This window comes from Hyperolius riggenbachi, chromosome 5 (assembly GCF_040937935.1).
Source record: "Hyperolius riggenbachi isolate aHypRig1 chromosome 5, aHypRig1.pri, whole genome shotgun sequence".
NCBI lineage: Eukaryota > Metazoa > Chordata > Amphibia > Anura > Hyperoliidae > Hyperolius > Hyperolius riggenbachi.
Window position 1 is genome coordinate 116,212,141 of NC_090650.1, and position 17,555 is coordinate 116,229,695.

Consider the following 17,555-nt stretch of genomic DNA (forward strand, 5'->3'; position numbering starts at 1 on the left):
TTAGAGGCAGAGGATCAGCAGGATAGCCAGGCAGCTGGTATTGCTTAAAAGGAAATAAATCAGAGGTCAGCTGTTACTACGTGGGGTGAAAAAAAGGGGAGGCCGGATTTCTGAAAAGGGCACAAAGGCCAGGGCCTTGGGCGACTGCAGCCAAATGGGGCACCTGGACATGGAAGAAGGGCAGCTTCATATGGAGGAGGTGGCTGAAAATAGAAAGGGGAGGCTGAAAATGGGAAGCAACACATGGAAGAGGGGTGCTGCTGTCAAATAGAGCTATACATGAAGGAGAGGTGCTGCTGTACATGGATAGTACACATGGAAGTCGCTGCTGCGCATGGAAGGGGAGCAACACAAATGTTTGCCTGGGGCGCAAAATGTGTAACGCCTTGGGGAGATATCCTGTAGTCACACTGGCTTTTTTTCTTTTTCATTTCGGACCTCACAACTTTTATTAAACAGAGCATACTGTACTTGCCAATAACATAGTAAAGGAAAATGAAACAGGGCAAGAGACATATTTCATTGCAGCAAGATTTTCACTATTTTATGATATTCATCTTTTACTGACTGCACAAAGTCACCAGTGTTCATGATCTGTGAAATTTGCAATGTAATACATATAGAGTACGTACTGCTGAATAACTTTATGGGCATTTTAGTATTACTCAAGCAAAACTGGCAAACTGTACAATGTTTCATTGGGAACTTGATATGGATATGATGTCCTAACACACATCAGCATCCAAAAAAGTTTGGGGTTAGGAAGGTCAATGGAATGTAGAGTTAAGAGTTATATGCTTGGTTTGTGAGGTCTGCTAGGGCGATTTTATTATGGTAGTTATACAAGGCTTACCCGTTACAATTAACTTACCATTAAAATAGCACTGAACCCAAAGCAAGTAGTGGTTTATTTCTTGTAGTATTATAAATGAACATTAACCTCTTTAGCGGTATGCCCAACACTGTGTCGGGCATACCGCTCGCTGACCTCAGGAGTCCCCCATGCTTATTTAATTTGATCGAATGGCTGCAAAACCTTTAGCTAGCACTAAGCTAGCTAGTACAGGTGTCCATCACCTGCGATCCCCCAGATTCCCCCATTTATACATTACCCAGCCTGGCTCCAGCGATGGCGCAGCCTCCCCATAGAAGCTGCTTCTAGGATGCGGTTGACAGGTGAGTGGTTAGGGAGGGGACCGTGTGGGAGATGTGCCTACACGGGGCGTCCCTGTAAACGATGCAATTCACGATTGCGTCCAACCAAAGCCTCCCACCTGAATGCTAATTTATGTAATTCCTGCTAGATTTGGTACAGCAGGCAAAGGGTGTATGACAGTACACCTGATTGGCTGACTGGCGTCTGCTGGCTGGATAGAGGCAGGATATTGCTCTAGCTGGAAGTTAGCGAAACACAAAGCAAGCTAGATATGACAGTGCAGTTTCTAGGAGAAAAACAGAGTAAGAGAGGAAATTACATCAGGATTGGCTTCAGTCACAGGCAATAGAGATGGAAAATGCCCAGAACAGTATTCTCTGTATCTACCATATACAATTCGGGGACAGTACAATACACATGTTTTAGCTGTAAAATTACCATGCGCAGGAAGCAATTAGTGTGTTGCCTATATTACATGTATGTTGCCAGGGTACTGCGCGCTATGCACGTTTTATTCCTTCATAGTGATAATGCCCCAATGGGAGGTGGTCAGCCTGCAATTGTTCTCTCCTCGACTCCTGGGTAACCTTGTGGTTCAGCTACTCCACTATTACCTACAGTATGTGGACTAGGCCTAAGTGACCAATTGATCAGTGAGGTTGTCAGCCACAATTAACTAAACATCTGAACCTAATTCATTATAACTAGAAATCTAAGTTACTTAGGATATGATTTAGTTATAAATAAACCGCTATGAAGATTGCATGATTTTTCTGTGGTCATTATCACTTACCCACAGGGGCGTAGCAATAGGGGGTGCAGAGATTGCGACCACATTGGGGCCTTTGGGCCACAGGGGCCCTCCCTCAACTGCAGTATTAGATCTCTATTGGTCCTGTGCTCATAATAATCACTTCTATGTATACTATGGATGGTCTGTTTGTATTAAGGCATCTTAATGATGTATTTATGCTTGAAAAAAATATCTGTTTTCCCTTTTGATGTTGCATGTATATAAGCTGTCTGTACCACCAGCTTGCAAACTAACAGGATGTAAACCTGACGAAGGCTGCAAGGCCGAAAGCTTGTTTATTCTTATTCATTTGTAGTTAGCCAATAAATGGTATCATCCTGATTTAAAACTTCTTGCTATGTATACTAAGAATAGTGGTAATTATTAACAAACTGTTCCCCATTCCCTTCTTGCACATCTGACACTGTAGTTGCCATTGGCAGCTTTTGGTGCACCTTATCAATTGTTATGTATAGAGTGCTTGGGGGCTGCAATGTAAAACTTGCATAGGGGGCCCACAGCTCCTTAGCTTTGCCACTGCTTACCCAGATCAGATATGGATAGACATAAAATACAAGCCCTACAGGTGGCAAAACTCTATAATGTATAAAATGGTTAGAGCAGTCTGTAAGATGTGACTGGAGTGTGTATAAATGTGCGTTTCGTGAAGTATTCTGTAGTTGTTTTTCCTCCAGATCTGTTTTTACAGGATTTCAGAGGATTTGCAAGTAAAGAGGTACCAGCAGCAGCAGAAGAGCTGCAAAGTGATTCCCCTGTGAATCATTTGCTTGTATCCGAGAGTCCTTGGCAACAGTTCATAAGATTGTCCTAAATAATGTGTTTGTGCTCCACACGCAACAGAGAACTATTGAGCTAAGTAGTTTTATGAAAGCTGACAGTCTGCTAATAGAGTGCACACTCAAATCTGAAAAGCCAAAAGCATTACCGTGCAGTGGTATGAATGTACAGGATTTCAGGATTAAATTAAAAAAAAAAATAAACTCAGAGCTGACTTAATAGTTAAGCTGTAAAAGGCATATTCAGTGCATTATTTTTTATTTAAACCATTGTACAGTTGTAAAAGAGATGCCACCATATATTTACTTAAAGAGGAACTCTAGTGAAAAGGGGAAAAAATAAATCACTACATTGCAAGGTGAAAGGTTAAAAAAATAGAGGAGATCAAGAAATGATCGAAATTAGCCATGTAATTTGTTCATACTCTTTGATCCACAATCAGCTTGCATGTAATCATCTTTACTACTGGCAGACATGAAAAAAACTGACAACACCAATTATTTATAACCACACCCACTAACAATGTGATAGGCTAAAAGATGCATAAATTTGCACGCATTGAACCACTAACTCGTAAAAATGTATGTGTTAATGTTCCTGCACTAACGGGAATGCGTAAAAATGTACGCAATGCGAACCGCCGACCTCCCAGGTCGGCAAGCTGCCAGCGGGGGACTGGAGCAGCAGTGAGTGACTACGAGGGCAAAGGATGGCTGCATGGGGCTGGTAGAAGCCCCAGGTAAGTGAAACTCATTTTTTTATTTTGCTTGGACCTTCCCTTAAACCTTCCTGGCGGTAACCCCGAACGTAGTTCGGGGTAAGCCGCGCAGGAGGTTCTCTCAGGCCCTGCTCGGCCGATATCCGTCGCGGCGCGCCCCCCCCAGACCCCGTGCACTGCCTGGCCAATTAGTGCCAGGCAGCGCCGAGGGGTGGATCGGGACTCCCAATGATGCCGCTGACGTCATCCCGCCTCGTCGCCATGGCGACGGGGGAAGCCCTCCAGGAAATCCCGTTCTTTGAACGGGATTTCCTGATCGAAGCGGGCGGGGGGATGCCGCTGAGCAGCGGCTATCATGTAGCGAGCCCTGGGCTATGTGCACATTTCTATACCTCGCATTATGTATTATGTGTGGTATATGACAAGAGCATATTTTTATACATAACGCAGGTGGTGCTACAGTATGTATGCAACACATGTTAGGTTGATGATTTTTACAATCAACCCCATTGTTGTTGCTGCCAGTTACAGAGGCTGTGGCCATTGGTATTACACAGAGACTGTGAGATCTAACAGGAAGAGACTAAGTCGGGACTCTTTCCCACAAACAGCTGAACTGTTCGTGTTGCCAGCCACAAGCGTCATTTGGCTGCCATTAAATGCAGCCAAATGGCACCGTTTGGTAACACCGTGTGTGACGAAAATCTCATGTCATGTCTGAACTGCTGTGCTCAGATGCAACTCTATGGGGGAAGGCTGCCTATCCACCGCTCGAGCTGAGTGCCAGCAAACCCCGGCCGGTGGACAGGAGCAGCTGGCAGGTGGTGAATTCTCCCCCATCAGCTGCTTGTGGAATATAGGTTAAGGTTGCTGTTAGGCATGGGGAAAGAAATTGTATAAGGGGGTAAGAGAACAAAAGGATGGGGATTTGGCGGGGAGCTTACGTCAGTTTCTGAACAAGCAAATACTGCAAATTCAATATGTGTAGAGTACAATCTTTGTAGCTACATTAATTTTCATGATTAGACCTCAGCTATCAGTGCTGGGTGCTTGCTCCCCTTCATTTTAGTTACTGTACATGATGCATCCTATAATCATATAATATAGAGAGGCAGAAATCTGGAAAGCAAGATGGGCTTTGCACGCTGAGGTCTGACCAGGGCAGCATTATGTAAAATCATTGCTTCCAAGTGCTGCCGTGTCGTGGCTGGTATGACTCCAGGCCTTGCAAACACTATACAGTTATAACACACAAAACATCTGCCCACATTACACTATATGCCAATCACATTACACTCCCAGTCATTATGCTGGAACTTATCTCATACACATTACACTGTAAGCCTCCACTTTGCATTGGAGCCCTCAATAATAAATACTCTAAACTAAAGCTGAAAAATGATGAAAAGTCAATACAGTGCAGCATACAGTCCATAGACTTATACTTGCACCACATCCATGACCGTGTGCGGTTTCCAGTATTACACTGCATACTCCGCGTTATTCAATCGTAAATAATTGTTCCGCAAACGCAACAGTGTGGAAGCTTCATTAAAAAAGAATTGCATCATGTTGCGATGCCATTTGGTACATTGTCCATTGCGTGGCAACGCAACAGACGTAGTGTGAAAATACCGTAACAGATTACATTGCAAACTGAATATGCTATTGAACAACTAAAAGTATGAAAACCTGAAGTGGAATGTCAAAATTGTTTTATCACATAATATTTTAAAAGTTTTGTGATTTTGTAGTACCCATTTTTTTGATGAAGATCATTTTAGACATCTGTAGACGCCTGAAAATCCGCATTTTGCTAAAGTCATCACTGGAGTTTTGTGTTGAGGGCGTGTTCTTTGCTTACATAGTTTCTCAATCGAAGGTGTCCTGTTTTTCATCCTATAAAGTTGGGAAGAAGAAGCTGTAAACTAAAGCTATGTACACATGCTTTACGTTCTGTCGTTGGAAACGTCCGAACGACAGATTTTGCTGTGTCCAGTGACAATCATTGTGAAAAATGTAGTATATCTATATCAGCCATTTTGCATGATTCAACCAGTTCAAACGACATTGTCTTACAGCACGCGTGCATGTTGTGCAAAATGTCGCTTCTGATTGCGCGTGCAGCATTTAAATGACATAGTCGCTTGGAATATCAGTGTGTGGACAACGTTCTTTGAAAAAATAGTAGTTTCTCTTTGTCTGAGGTAAAGTGCTTTGCACAACGTTGCTTGCTTGCTTTTGTGGTGACTAATCTGCATGTGTACAGCCCTTTAAGTGGTAGAGTTGACAACTATTTGCCTTCTGTCATTGTATGCATTTACCTTCATTCACGTTTATATGTTGTACATCCTATTCAGGGCCGAATTTACCATAAGTCACTGTATGCATGTGCCTGCAGGCGCCTGATGATGGAAAGGTGTCTCATGCCTCTCCTTGAGTCCCTCCCTCCTTCCCTATGCAAAGTCTTGATAAGAGTGTAAATGAGAGATTACTTACCCAGCTCTCTGCATTCCACTGACCAGATCTCCCTTCAGTCAGGGGCTCCTCTAGATACTTAAAGTGGAATATAACCCAGAATTTCTTCTTTGCTCTAAAAGATTATTTACAGCATACAATATACTAACACAATGTTTTTTTTTTTAGTAAAACAGCATTCAAAGGGTTACATCACAGGGCTGACTCTTTCTTCTGCAGGGAGAACCCGCATCCGAACTGCTGTTAAGCTTATCTTGTGTACACATTCTTTACTTGATACATTTATGTAAACATTCCCTGGCTGTGCTGGACTTCAGCTGATGAGTCCTGGGGCCATATGCAATTCACTTTTTCACCCAAGTTTTCTCCTAGGAGATAATTTTTCATCTTTGATTTAAAATAACTTTCCAGCACTTTTCAACTAAAAAAGTACCAAAAAGTAAATGAAAAAGTACTATCAAAATTATTTTGAGCATTTTCTTGCTTTCTGATGGCTTAAAATGCATTTTATTAACACATTTAAAAATATCACCCAGGAGAAAACTCAGGTGAAAAAGTGAATTGCATATGGCCCCAGGTGTGAAACACAGGTCAGAAATCACTGGTGGCTGCATTCACAACAGAATGACAACAGTTATGAACAGAATGCACCAGCAGCTTTAAAAATAAATTAACTGAACTTTGGGAAGTTATAATGTCTAAATGAATAATAATACTTGTGCACAAAAGCAAATATGATAATTGTATGGGTTATAAAAAGTAGGAAAACACATTTTTGTTGAAAATTTTGTCAGAGTTTGAAACCACTTTAATACTGAGGTTCCTCTAACTACCTAAAACTTGGGGGAATCTCTAACTACTTAATATTGAAGCCAGCTTCACACTGCAGATTGACGGTAGCGTTGCAGTTTGGGGGCTGCACCGCACTGCCAAAAACAGTCCTTCGGGGATTACCACGTTAGTGCGTGGTAATCCCCGTCTGGCAGCTGGCCAATCAGGCAGTGACGCTCACTTTAAGTGGCCGAAGCGATCACATGTGCTGAAGTGTATTGCTAAAATATGCTTCTGCGGATGCGTGGCATGTAAAACTTGTGGCGGGCATTTTAAAAAGCACTTGTCACCATGATTTCCAGTCTGCCGCAGGTCGTCGCTGAGCCACACGGTAACATAGGTTTGCCCTTGCATCGAGGATGAGGAGAAAATGTAACTTCCATCGCATCACACTGTGTCGGTATGAAAGGCCCCATAAACTAACATTTCCCTAACTGTGGACTGCGGTAGAAATGTTGCACCACAACGCACCAGTGTGAAAGGGCCCTGAAAGTACTTCTGGCTATCTAATACTAAGGGGCACCTGTAGCTACATATGACGGGCAAGGGAAGTAAGGGAGAAGTGACAGCTGGGACAGGCAACACAGTTTCGGTGCAGTTTAGTGGGGGGTTGTAGGTTCATGGAGGGCTAACGTGCCAGGACATTTGTGCCTATAGGCTCCTGTGAGGTAAATCCAGGCCTGCTCCTACACAACACAGAGTAAACGATTAGACCGCTCTGCTCATACATTTGGATTCATGTTCAGAGAGTATCTGAGTTCAGTAGCCGCTGTCTGATGTGTCTGCGTCTCTCCTGCAGCAGTCAGAAATGACAGAAACAAGAAGAAGAAAGAGCCCTCGAAACAGGAGTGCACAGAGAACTATGAGATGACAGCCGAGCTCGATGACCTGACAGAGAAAATCAGAAAAGCGCATCAGGAAACCTTCCCCTCCCTGTGTCAGCTGGGGAAATACACTACAGTAAGTTTTACCTGCTAATGATTTGGAACTGCTGTACTCAAGACACTGTTCTCGCATGTAGGATTACATCTTCTTTTCATCTGCTGCGAGTCATGATTTATTAATGTGATGGTGAGAATCCTGTTACTTGTTCTCCAAGAGGAAGATGAAAAATATTTGCTCCAGAGTTTGTTCACCTTTGTAGTCTGGGGAATATATATGCACAAATCACTGCTAATTATTAGCCTTGGATTGTAGACACTTCTATATTCTTCCTTTTTCTGTCTCCCACCCCCCACTATTACTAACTTGGGCACACCCTTGCCAAACCTTCCCTGTTTTTTCTCATCTAGATTCTCAGATTTGTAGCAATTATGTCATGCCAGGGCTTCTGGTCAGGTCCTCATTGACGCCTAGACTACCTCTTGAGATCAATACTGGGATGGGGTCAGGCACTTTCACCCTCCCCTTTGCCCAGATTAGAGGGGGGGCATAGCTGTTACAGCCACTTGCGTACTCCCCTCCCCCCTGCATGTTGGCTAATTGGCAGTGTCTTTGCCAATTGTCCCACAGGGTAGTGATATGATATGAGAGGAGTGCAGTGGTTTTTAGAATATAGTGCAGGGGTATGTATGTGTGTGGGGGGAGGGGGTTATGGCTGATTACTTGCCAAATTTGCCCACTATCAACCAATGTATAGCTAGATTTGTCTATACACCTAGAGATCTGAACATTTTATCATTCTCCCATCCAGAATACATATACTTCTTGTGTGTGCCAAGGTGATCTTGTCGTTGTTGTCTGTAGGGCAGTAATGAAGAAGGCCAACAATACTAGTTGAAAATCCTATCATGTCTAAATACAGACAATGGCAGTCTCCTATCGAGATAGAGGCACACACAGAGGCAGGGTCCTACCTGCCGATTCTGAATACCCAGTCCATACACACTTAGCACCCCCCCCTCCAACCACCACCACCACCACCACCATTTCTGAAAGCAATCCTAAAGTAGAAATACACTTACAAGATAAGTAAATAGATAAGTAAATGCATCTGTAGTACTAGCCCTAAATAGAACTTTCCTGGAGCCCCAAATATTTTTTTTTGGGGGGGGGCTATTAAGAGTTTAATATATAGGATTGAAGTTTGAGCCATGTTTAAATCTTTCTTTACTGCTGTTCATTCAGGAATGTTTGCACAGCCACAAAGGGGTTTTATGGCCTGCTGCTGAAGTCTAGAGGCTCGTACACACGTCGGATTTTTTTAAACGACCCGTTGTTTAGACGTCCAGTCGTTCAGTAGTCCGGACGTCAAATCGGGCGTGTGTACAGTCCGTCGTTCAGTTCAAGTCCAGTCTTATCAGCTGAACGACGGACAGTACACACGCCCGATTTGACGTCCGGACGACTGAACGACTGGACGTCCAAACGACGGGTCGTTTAAAAAAATCTGACGTGTGTACGAGCCTTAACTTCCTTGACTGGTTAATTAGCCCTTGCAATGAAAAGAAAACACAAACAAAATTGAGCACAGCCAAATTAAACAGGAATGGTACTTTATGTTCACATGCATACAGTATCTTGACATGGCGCACGTAACTTTAAGCTCAGTTGCATCCTAGTTCTTGCGTTGCTCCACTTATCTCCAGAATGGTTCTGCACACTCAGCTATCTCCTGAGTAAATGTCTTTGGATGTTTGGTCAGCTTTAATCTGGTACATACATGCCAGTTCTGAATCATCTGCCATAGCTAGTCAGATCTCCGAGGGGCCTGGGGCTGTAGAATATCAGACCACAGGTGGTGCAGGTGGAATGCTTAAAATGAATGATGATGTCTCAGTTCATAAAGTCAGTCTAGCAGTTTCCTCCTGCACAATAAAGGTCAGTCAGGAATGCCAAAGGTCTGCTCTAGTCTCCCCTCTTTATTGCACCAGTAAAACATAATTTTAAACCAGAAAGTGAAATTGCAGAAAAAGTAAACATGTTTCTAAATAATGTCCCTAAAGCCTTGTACACACACATGATTAAAGTCGGCTGAGGCGGCCGATAATGACCGCCTCAGTTGATAATCTGGCATGTGCGCAGAGGCCCCGCAATGAGCGATCATCGCTCTGCCAGCAATCCACCAACTGCTCCCCCGCCCACCACGTGACGTCATGTCTGTGTGGCACTCTGTCGTCCCTCCACCTCTCCGCATAGCAACAGAGTGCACAGTTATCCTACAGGCTGACTATACGTCTGTACAGCGTTTGCCCAACAATGTCACCTGGGGGATCGTGTCCTAATCCAAAACGGGTGACCTAAGTTACAGTGTGTATGTACCTTCATGAAGACAAAAGTTAAATGCTTTCATTGGTTCATTTGTCCTGCTCCAAACCCCCATTCCTTCTATTGTTCTTCAAAACCAAAAACAAAAATATCACGTTAGGGAAAACATCTTTCCGTGCCAAAAGGTGCATCCTTCTCTATTTTGAGAAGTTTTGAATCAGAGTGGTGCCATTTATTGACTAACTTCAAAGAAAAAGAGTAAGCTTTTGAGCTAATACGCCTTCTTCAGACAGTATTCCTGTATGCTTGAATCTGAAGAAGGCTTATTAGCTTCTCAGGCTTACTAGCCAAAAACTTACTTTTTTTACTTTGAAGTTAACCAATAAATGGTATCATCCTGATTCAAAACATCTTTTTTTTTTTTTACTACTGCTTCTTTATTTTGATTTCATAGTGGTGATACCATGACATGAATAGAGGAGGATGTAATTTCTGTATGTGTAAAATGTAGGGAAACTAAATTATTGGCATATAAGTATAAAAAGACAAACATGTTAAATGATTACTACTTTGATATATACACACAGAATTTCTAAATCACCACCCCAGCTTCTATTTGTGTGATGTTATCTTTGTCTCCTTTTTGGCCTCATCTGTACGAGCAGCTAAAAGTAGTGCATTTACCACCTGTCAGCAGCTGTTGTGCACTGGCTAGGCGCATGCTGGGGCTGGGCACGAGCAGTGAAGACATGTCCGGTGCATGCAGTCACATCTGAACTTTGCTGCGGCTTCATCCAGATGTGAGATGAGATGGTTCTTTGCTACCCAGTAACAGCACTGTGCATCATGCACTGACACATGGGGGTGTGAAAGAGGCCTTACCACCTGGTCCTCCACCTCTGCCTTTGAAGAGATAGTTTCCTTATACCGTACTTCTTATGTGTATATACTTGAATATAAACTAATCCAAGTATAAACCAAGGTACTTTATTCTCCCTTCAGACACCAGAAAAATAGTTTCACTCTAATATAAATCTAGGGTAAAAACTCAGGCAGCTATTTTTAATATCCCCATTCCCCTCACTTTTTTTTGGCAAACTAGTGGCCCCCTCCCTCCCCTATATAGTTTTTCCTGGTGTCTAGTGCTCCCCCTTTCCTCATACAGAGTTACCTGGTGCCTAGTAGGGCTTCTCACTTTCCCATAGAGTTTTTCCTACTGTCTAGTGGCCCTCCCCCTTTTCCCCCGTATAGCATTCCCTGGTGTCTAGTGGTCTCCCATTCCTCCCCATACAGAGTTACCTAGTGCCTAGTGGTGCTTCTCCCTTTCCCATATAGTGTTTCCTGGTGTCTAGTGGTCTCCCCTCCTTTTCCCATACAGTATTTCCTGGTGTCCACTCCCCCCTCCTCCCACTTATAATGTACCAGTTGTCTTGTGGTCCCCCATGCCTACACAGCATAGTTGATGTCAAGTGGTCCCCTCTCCCTCCCTCCCTCATCCAGCATACCTAGTGTCAAGTGGTCTTCCCTCCTCTATACAGTGTACCAGTGTCCTACCCTATACAACGTAACTGGTTTAGAGTCGTACCTCCACCATCTCCCATAGAGTTATGAGAGTTATTATTATAATTATTTAGTATTTATATAGCGCCAACATTTTCTGCAGCACTGTATATATATATATATATATATATATATATATATATGTATATATATATATATATATATGTATATATATATATATATATATATATGTGTGTGTATATATATATATATATATATATATATATATGTATATATATATATATATATATATATATATATATATATATATATATATATATATATATATATGTATGTGTATATATATATATATATATATATATGTATGTATGTATGTATATATATATATTTATATATATATATATATATATATATATATATATACATACAGTGCTGCCCATAATTATTCATACCCCTGGCAAATTTTGACTTAAAGTTACTTTTATTCAACTAGCAAGTCATTTTTTGATGGGAAATGACATAGGTGTCTCCCAAAAAAACAATAAAACGATGTACAAGAGGCATTATTGTTGGAAAAAAAAAACATTTCTCAGCTTTTACTTACATTTGAGCAAAAAATGTCCAGTCCAAAATTATGTATTATACATGGCAGATATTGATTGGGAGCTCTCCTGAACAACAGTTGACATGACTACATGATCTACAGAATTTCAGCACTACATAAATGCATTATAAAAAATGTTCTTGATTCTTACACAGGGAGAGAAAAGACATATTATGTAAATATCTAAAATTGATTTGTTCACTGCATAAGCTGTAATCCACCAGTGTATTATACTCTTAAAGTAGGCTGAAACTCTGCATTTCTTCTTTGTTCTAAAATATTATTTACAGCTTTACACCTACTACCTCAAAAAAATTAAATTATAGCAGAACAGCATTCAAACAGTTAACTACTTTAGTATCAGAAGTCTCGAGCCCCTTAAAGAACAGATACTTCTAGGTAAAAAAACAGGTCTCACCAATCTCGGGCCCCTTAAGGAACAGAGACTTCTGGGTAAAAAAACAGGTCTCACCAATGTCACACAGCATGGACCCATCTCTCTCGCTGTTCATGCCTTTTTTTAGTCACTGAAGCGCTGTGAGTAAGGCAGGAGCCGAGTTCATTGGCTCCTGACCCTGTGATCACTGTGAGTCAGGAGCCAATGAAATTGGCTCCTGACCGGCTCACATAGCTCTGCGTCATAGCAAAAGCAGAGCAAGTGGGCTGTAGGGGTGGGAGAGCGGTGCGATCGGTGATAGCATGCGGCGCGGTAATTGAAATCTACGCTCTGGCAGGGATACAGAATGTAGATTTCAATTAGCAAGCTAGCACAGCACTTTGTTCTTCAGTGGGAAGCTCCTTGCTTCAGTGGGCAGCTTCTTGCTGTATCCGAAGAAGTGATATCATTATCTTTTGTTTACATTCTTTTGTCAGATACATATAGTAAACATTAGAAAATGCTGAAACTGAGCTCTCACTGCTTCTAGTATGTGTGCAGCTGAGAAGTGATCACTAGATTAGATTTTAATATATATACTGTACATATATAGCAGCTATGCAGTAAAATGCAATGGCAGCTTTTAGAGCAGATTTAATTTGTGAACAGACAATATTACTAGTGCACAAAAAACAAATATGGTAACTGTATTGGTCATAAAAAGTAGGAAAATACATTTTATTTAATGTTATGTCAGATTTTTATCTCACTTTAACTCTTGTATTGTTTATATTGTATTGTTATACCATTGATTCTGTTGTACAGAGCCATGGAAGATGCTGGCACTATATACATTAATAATTACATACTGTATGTCAGTCAAGTTCAGTAAAGGTTGTAGCCTTTAGTATTTTGTTGTAACTGTGAACAGAACATCTTTCTTCTAAATCTCCTATATAGGATTTGTATAGAGTTGAGCAAGCATAAGCCGCCATAATCACTGCTTGTATATCGATGGGCACGGTGTCTGTAGAAAGCAGGCTTGTGTAGCTAGTAGGCAAAAATAATTTCTAACAACCTCAGTGGTACTCAGACGATTGTAAGGTTTTGATAGTGATATATTATTAATCTGTGTCTCAGGTTTGATCAGAAGTCTCATATGGACTCTATTACTTTTTCAATTTTAGAACCATCTGAAAGGTAGAACTAGTGCTCCTAAACTCTGCATAATGTATGAACAAGTTTAGGAGCAGTGGCTACAAAATTGGACCTTGTAGTACACTGCCCATGACTTTAGATCATTCTGAGTATGAATAATTGATCACAACTTTCTGAACACAGTCTATAATCCAATTCTCTATTTCTTTATATATGGTATTTTCAAGACCTTAACCATCTAAATACCACAGGCAATTGCCGACTCAAAGAGAATATGCATGTTGATCTCTAGTCAGTGATTTAAATAGTACTGAAGTTAGAAAATCAGCATAACAGCAAGGCTGTTAGCCTAATTTGAAGAGTTAGCAGTTTAAGTTTAGAATTTTTTTTACAGTACAGGTGTCCTTTGCAGTTAACTTAAAATGGGCCTGTGTTACTCCCCCTCCATATGACTACATGTGTTTCTGGTTAAATCCTAAAATACCAGACTTTGATAACAAATCCTAATGTTTGAATCCTCTTACCTTAAAATAACGTAAAAGTTATTGGCAATGCTATTTGTTATAAACACTATATAACACATATTGTAGCTGCGCTACAGGTTGCACACAGAAAAAAGTACTACTTGTATGGTGGGACGCTGTAGAATGACTACCAGAAGTCTTATATCTATCAACTCCAAACACCCCATCACTCAGGGTTCTGGTGAAACAAATGTCATATTAGTTGACAATCACCTTGCACTATAATGACACCTTAAAACACATAGAGAGCAGAGAAGCATATCATAGTGCAGGTGTATAGAAAAAGTGCACCCCATGCACTTGTGCTCAAACCAACACGTGGAATATAGGATGTGGATAAATCCGTCACCTTGTTTTAAGGTGTCATTCTGGTGCAAGGTGATTGACGACTAATAGGACAGTTGCTTCACCCGCACCCTTCGCGATGGGGTGTTTGGATTGGAGTGCTATTTGTCAGATACAGAGAGGTCCAGAAGCAACCAACTAAGCCTTCTTCTGCTTGTTTATGACTAGCATCTGGAGCTGAGAATGTCTGAACTGTTTGGGGGTGATCAGTGTTGAGCCCTATGCCGGTGTTATGGACATAATAGGGTTTGTATTTAACAGTTGGAGAGAATACTGGGTTGGGTTAGAGGTAATGATAGGTCAGTAGATATGTACGTATGTATGGTTAGACCTTTTTAGATGGAAAGGCTCAAGGTTAGGTACAAAGTTAAGATTGTGTGTATTGGAGGGAAGGTTAGTAGTATGCAGTGGCGTAGCTAAGGAGCTTTGGGCCCCGATGCAAGTTTTACAATGGGGCCCACCCAAGCACTCTATACATAACAATAAATACGGCGCACCAAAACCTGCCAATGGCAACTACAGTGTCAGAGGTTCAAGAAGGGGATGGGGAGCAGTTTGTTAATGATTACCACTATTCAAAGTATCTTTAGAAGTGATTTTTATGAGCACAGGATCAACAGACAGCTAATACTGTAGTTGAGAAAGGGCCCTTCAGGGCCCCTCTGGCCCAAGGGCCCCGATGCGGTCGCTACCTCTGCACCCCCTATTGCTACGCCCCTGGTAGTATGAAAGGAAGAGTTTACAGTTAGATATAGGGGAGTATGGAGTTTAGAGTTAGAAATAGGCCAGGAAGGGAGTTAAGAGTTAGGCTATTTAGCTCAGGGACCAGAAGAGATCAGGTGAAGGCAACAAAATTCTGGACTTCTATTATTAATTTCTCACTGATGTCCTGTGCTCACCTGTGCTCAGACAAAGTGACAAAAGCACCAAAATCATATGAATGCCTAAAATGATTGCACTATACCTAGTCATTCCCGTACTACTTCCTCTACCATCATGCAAATGTAATATGTGATGGTTTGATGATTTTCAATGATTGACAGTGGAAATCGACATGTTCATATTTATTCATCAGGGAGAGTTGGGAAGGAGATTTGAAACAAAACAAGTAATCTTGAATGAAGGTCATATAAAATTAGGTTTTAATAGCTAACAAATTTCTGTCTGCAGATCAAATACAGGAAAATTGATACTTACCTTGTAATTTTCCTTTCCTGGTGCATCTCCATGTCGGCATACTACTGGGTTAGCTCCGCCCCTCTAACCCCTATAGGACCAATTAAAATTGATATATATATGGTCCCTGCCCCTGCCACCGTATTCTAATAATTTAGATCTCAGACACGATGGACCAGGGTGGGCCGTATGCCGACATGGAGATGCACCAGGAAAGGAAAATTACAAGGTAAGTATCAATTTTCCTGTTTCCCTGGTGCCTCCATGTCGGCATACTACTGGGATTTTCATAGTAGAAAAAAAGAGACCAAACGGGTGGGTGCTATTACCAATTATTTATGTGCTGCAGATAAAACACTCTTTCCGAATTTTACTGATGTTAACAGAGCTGGATTCACTCTGTAATGGTTTATAAAAGTGTTAGGCGATGACCAATTTGCTGCTTTACAAATCTCTAGTAGCGAGACTCCCGATATCGCTGCCCAGGAAGATGAAATACTCCTTGTTGAATGGGCTGAGGTAGATGAAGGTGCTTCTGACCCTCTGGCTCTATAGGCTTCCTTGATCAAACGTACCAGCCATGCTGCTATGGTTCTAATGGCGACCTCCTTGCCTTTCCTTGGACCTGCTGGATTCACCAGTAGATGGTCTGAGTTCCGAAATGAACTGGTTATTTGCAGATACCATTGTAGCCATCTAGCTACATCTAATGGATGACCATTAGGAAATTTTTCCTCTGTCGGAAAAGTTGGCAGTGTCCACTCCTGATTCAGGTGCTGTACTGACACAACTTTGGGGAGAAACCCAGGCATTGGTCTTAGAACCACTCTGTCCTGAAAGAAGTCTAGGAAGGGTTCTTTACACCCCAAGGCCCTTATTTCTGACACTCTTCTCCCTGATGATATTGCAATCAGGAAAGCCATTTTTAGTGTCGTATTCCATATTGAGCAGCTCTCTGGGGGCTCAAATGTTTCTGACGATAAGTACTCGAGCACCATGGGAAGGTCCCAGCCTGGACATATCTTCTGTAGTGGAGGTCTCAACCTCATGATGGCCTGAAAGAACTGCTGTACCAGCCTGTGTGATGCCAGTTGGGATCCTATCAAGGCTGATATTGCCGATACTTGTACTCTAAGCGTTCTGACCTTTAATCCTATGTCAAAACCTGTTTGCAGGAATTCCAGAACGTGCGGAACTGAGGGAACAAGATAGTCCACCTTCTTCTGCAACGAGAAGTCAATGAATCTTCTCCACACCCTATAATAGGTCTTATTTGTGGAAGATCTTCTTGCCTTCAGTAATGTTTCTGTTACAGTACTTGAGAATCCAGCTTTCAGTAGATTCTCCCTCTCAATCTCCACGCAGTTAAGGACATTCTCTGAAGGTGTTGATGTTTCAGGTCGCCTTGTGATAATAGGTCTGGTAGCAGAGGAAGTTTCCAATGTGGTGCCACCGACATCTTGAGTAGTAGTGGAAACCATGGTCTTTTCGGCCAAAACGGAGTGATTACTATCGCTTCTACTCTCTCTCCCTGTAATCTGTTCAGAAACCGTAAGATAAGAGGTGTTGGAGGAAAGGCATAGATCATATTCGCTTTCCATGTCTGGGTCATCGCATCCACTCCCTCCGCCTTCTTGGACGGGAATCTGGAGAAGAACCTGGGTAACTGGAAATTCATATCTGAGGCGAATAGGTCCAGTTGCGGCAGCCCCCATCTCTGTACCAACATCTGGAAGATCTTTTTGTTCAACATCCATTCGTTGCTCTTGACCATGTTCCTGGATAGAAAGTCTGCTCGGGCATTCAGGGTTCCTGGTATATAAACTGCTCTCAATGATAGCAGATTCATCTCTGCCCACTTCATGAGTGG

The 17,555-nt window shown here is 41.9% G+C and overlaps 1 protein-coding gene across 11 annotated transcripts in view; it reads left to right on the forward strand.

The window, feature by feature from the left end:
* Positions 1 to 17,555, forward strand: part of RARB (retinoic acid receptor beta) — a 932,180-nt gene that overhangs the window by 822,589 nt on the left and 92,036 nt on the right. For all 11 annotated transcript variants that reach the window (XM_068236165.1, XM_068236172.1, XM_068236170.1 and 8 more), the window contains one exon: positions 7,574 to 7,734. In XM_068236165.1, coding sequence (XP_068092266.1) covers positions 7,574 to 7,734 — 161 coding nt within the window. The remainder of the gene's footprint in view (positions 1 to 7,573; positions 7,735 to 17,555) is intronic.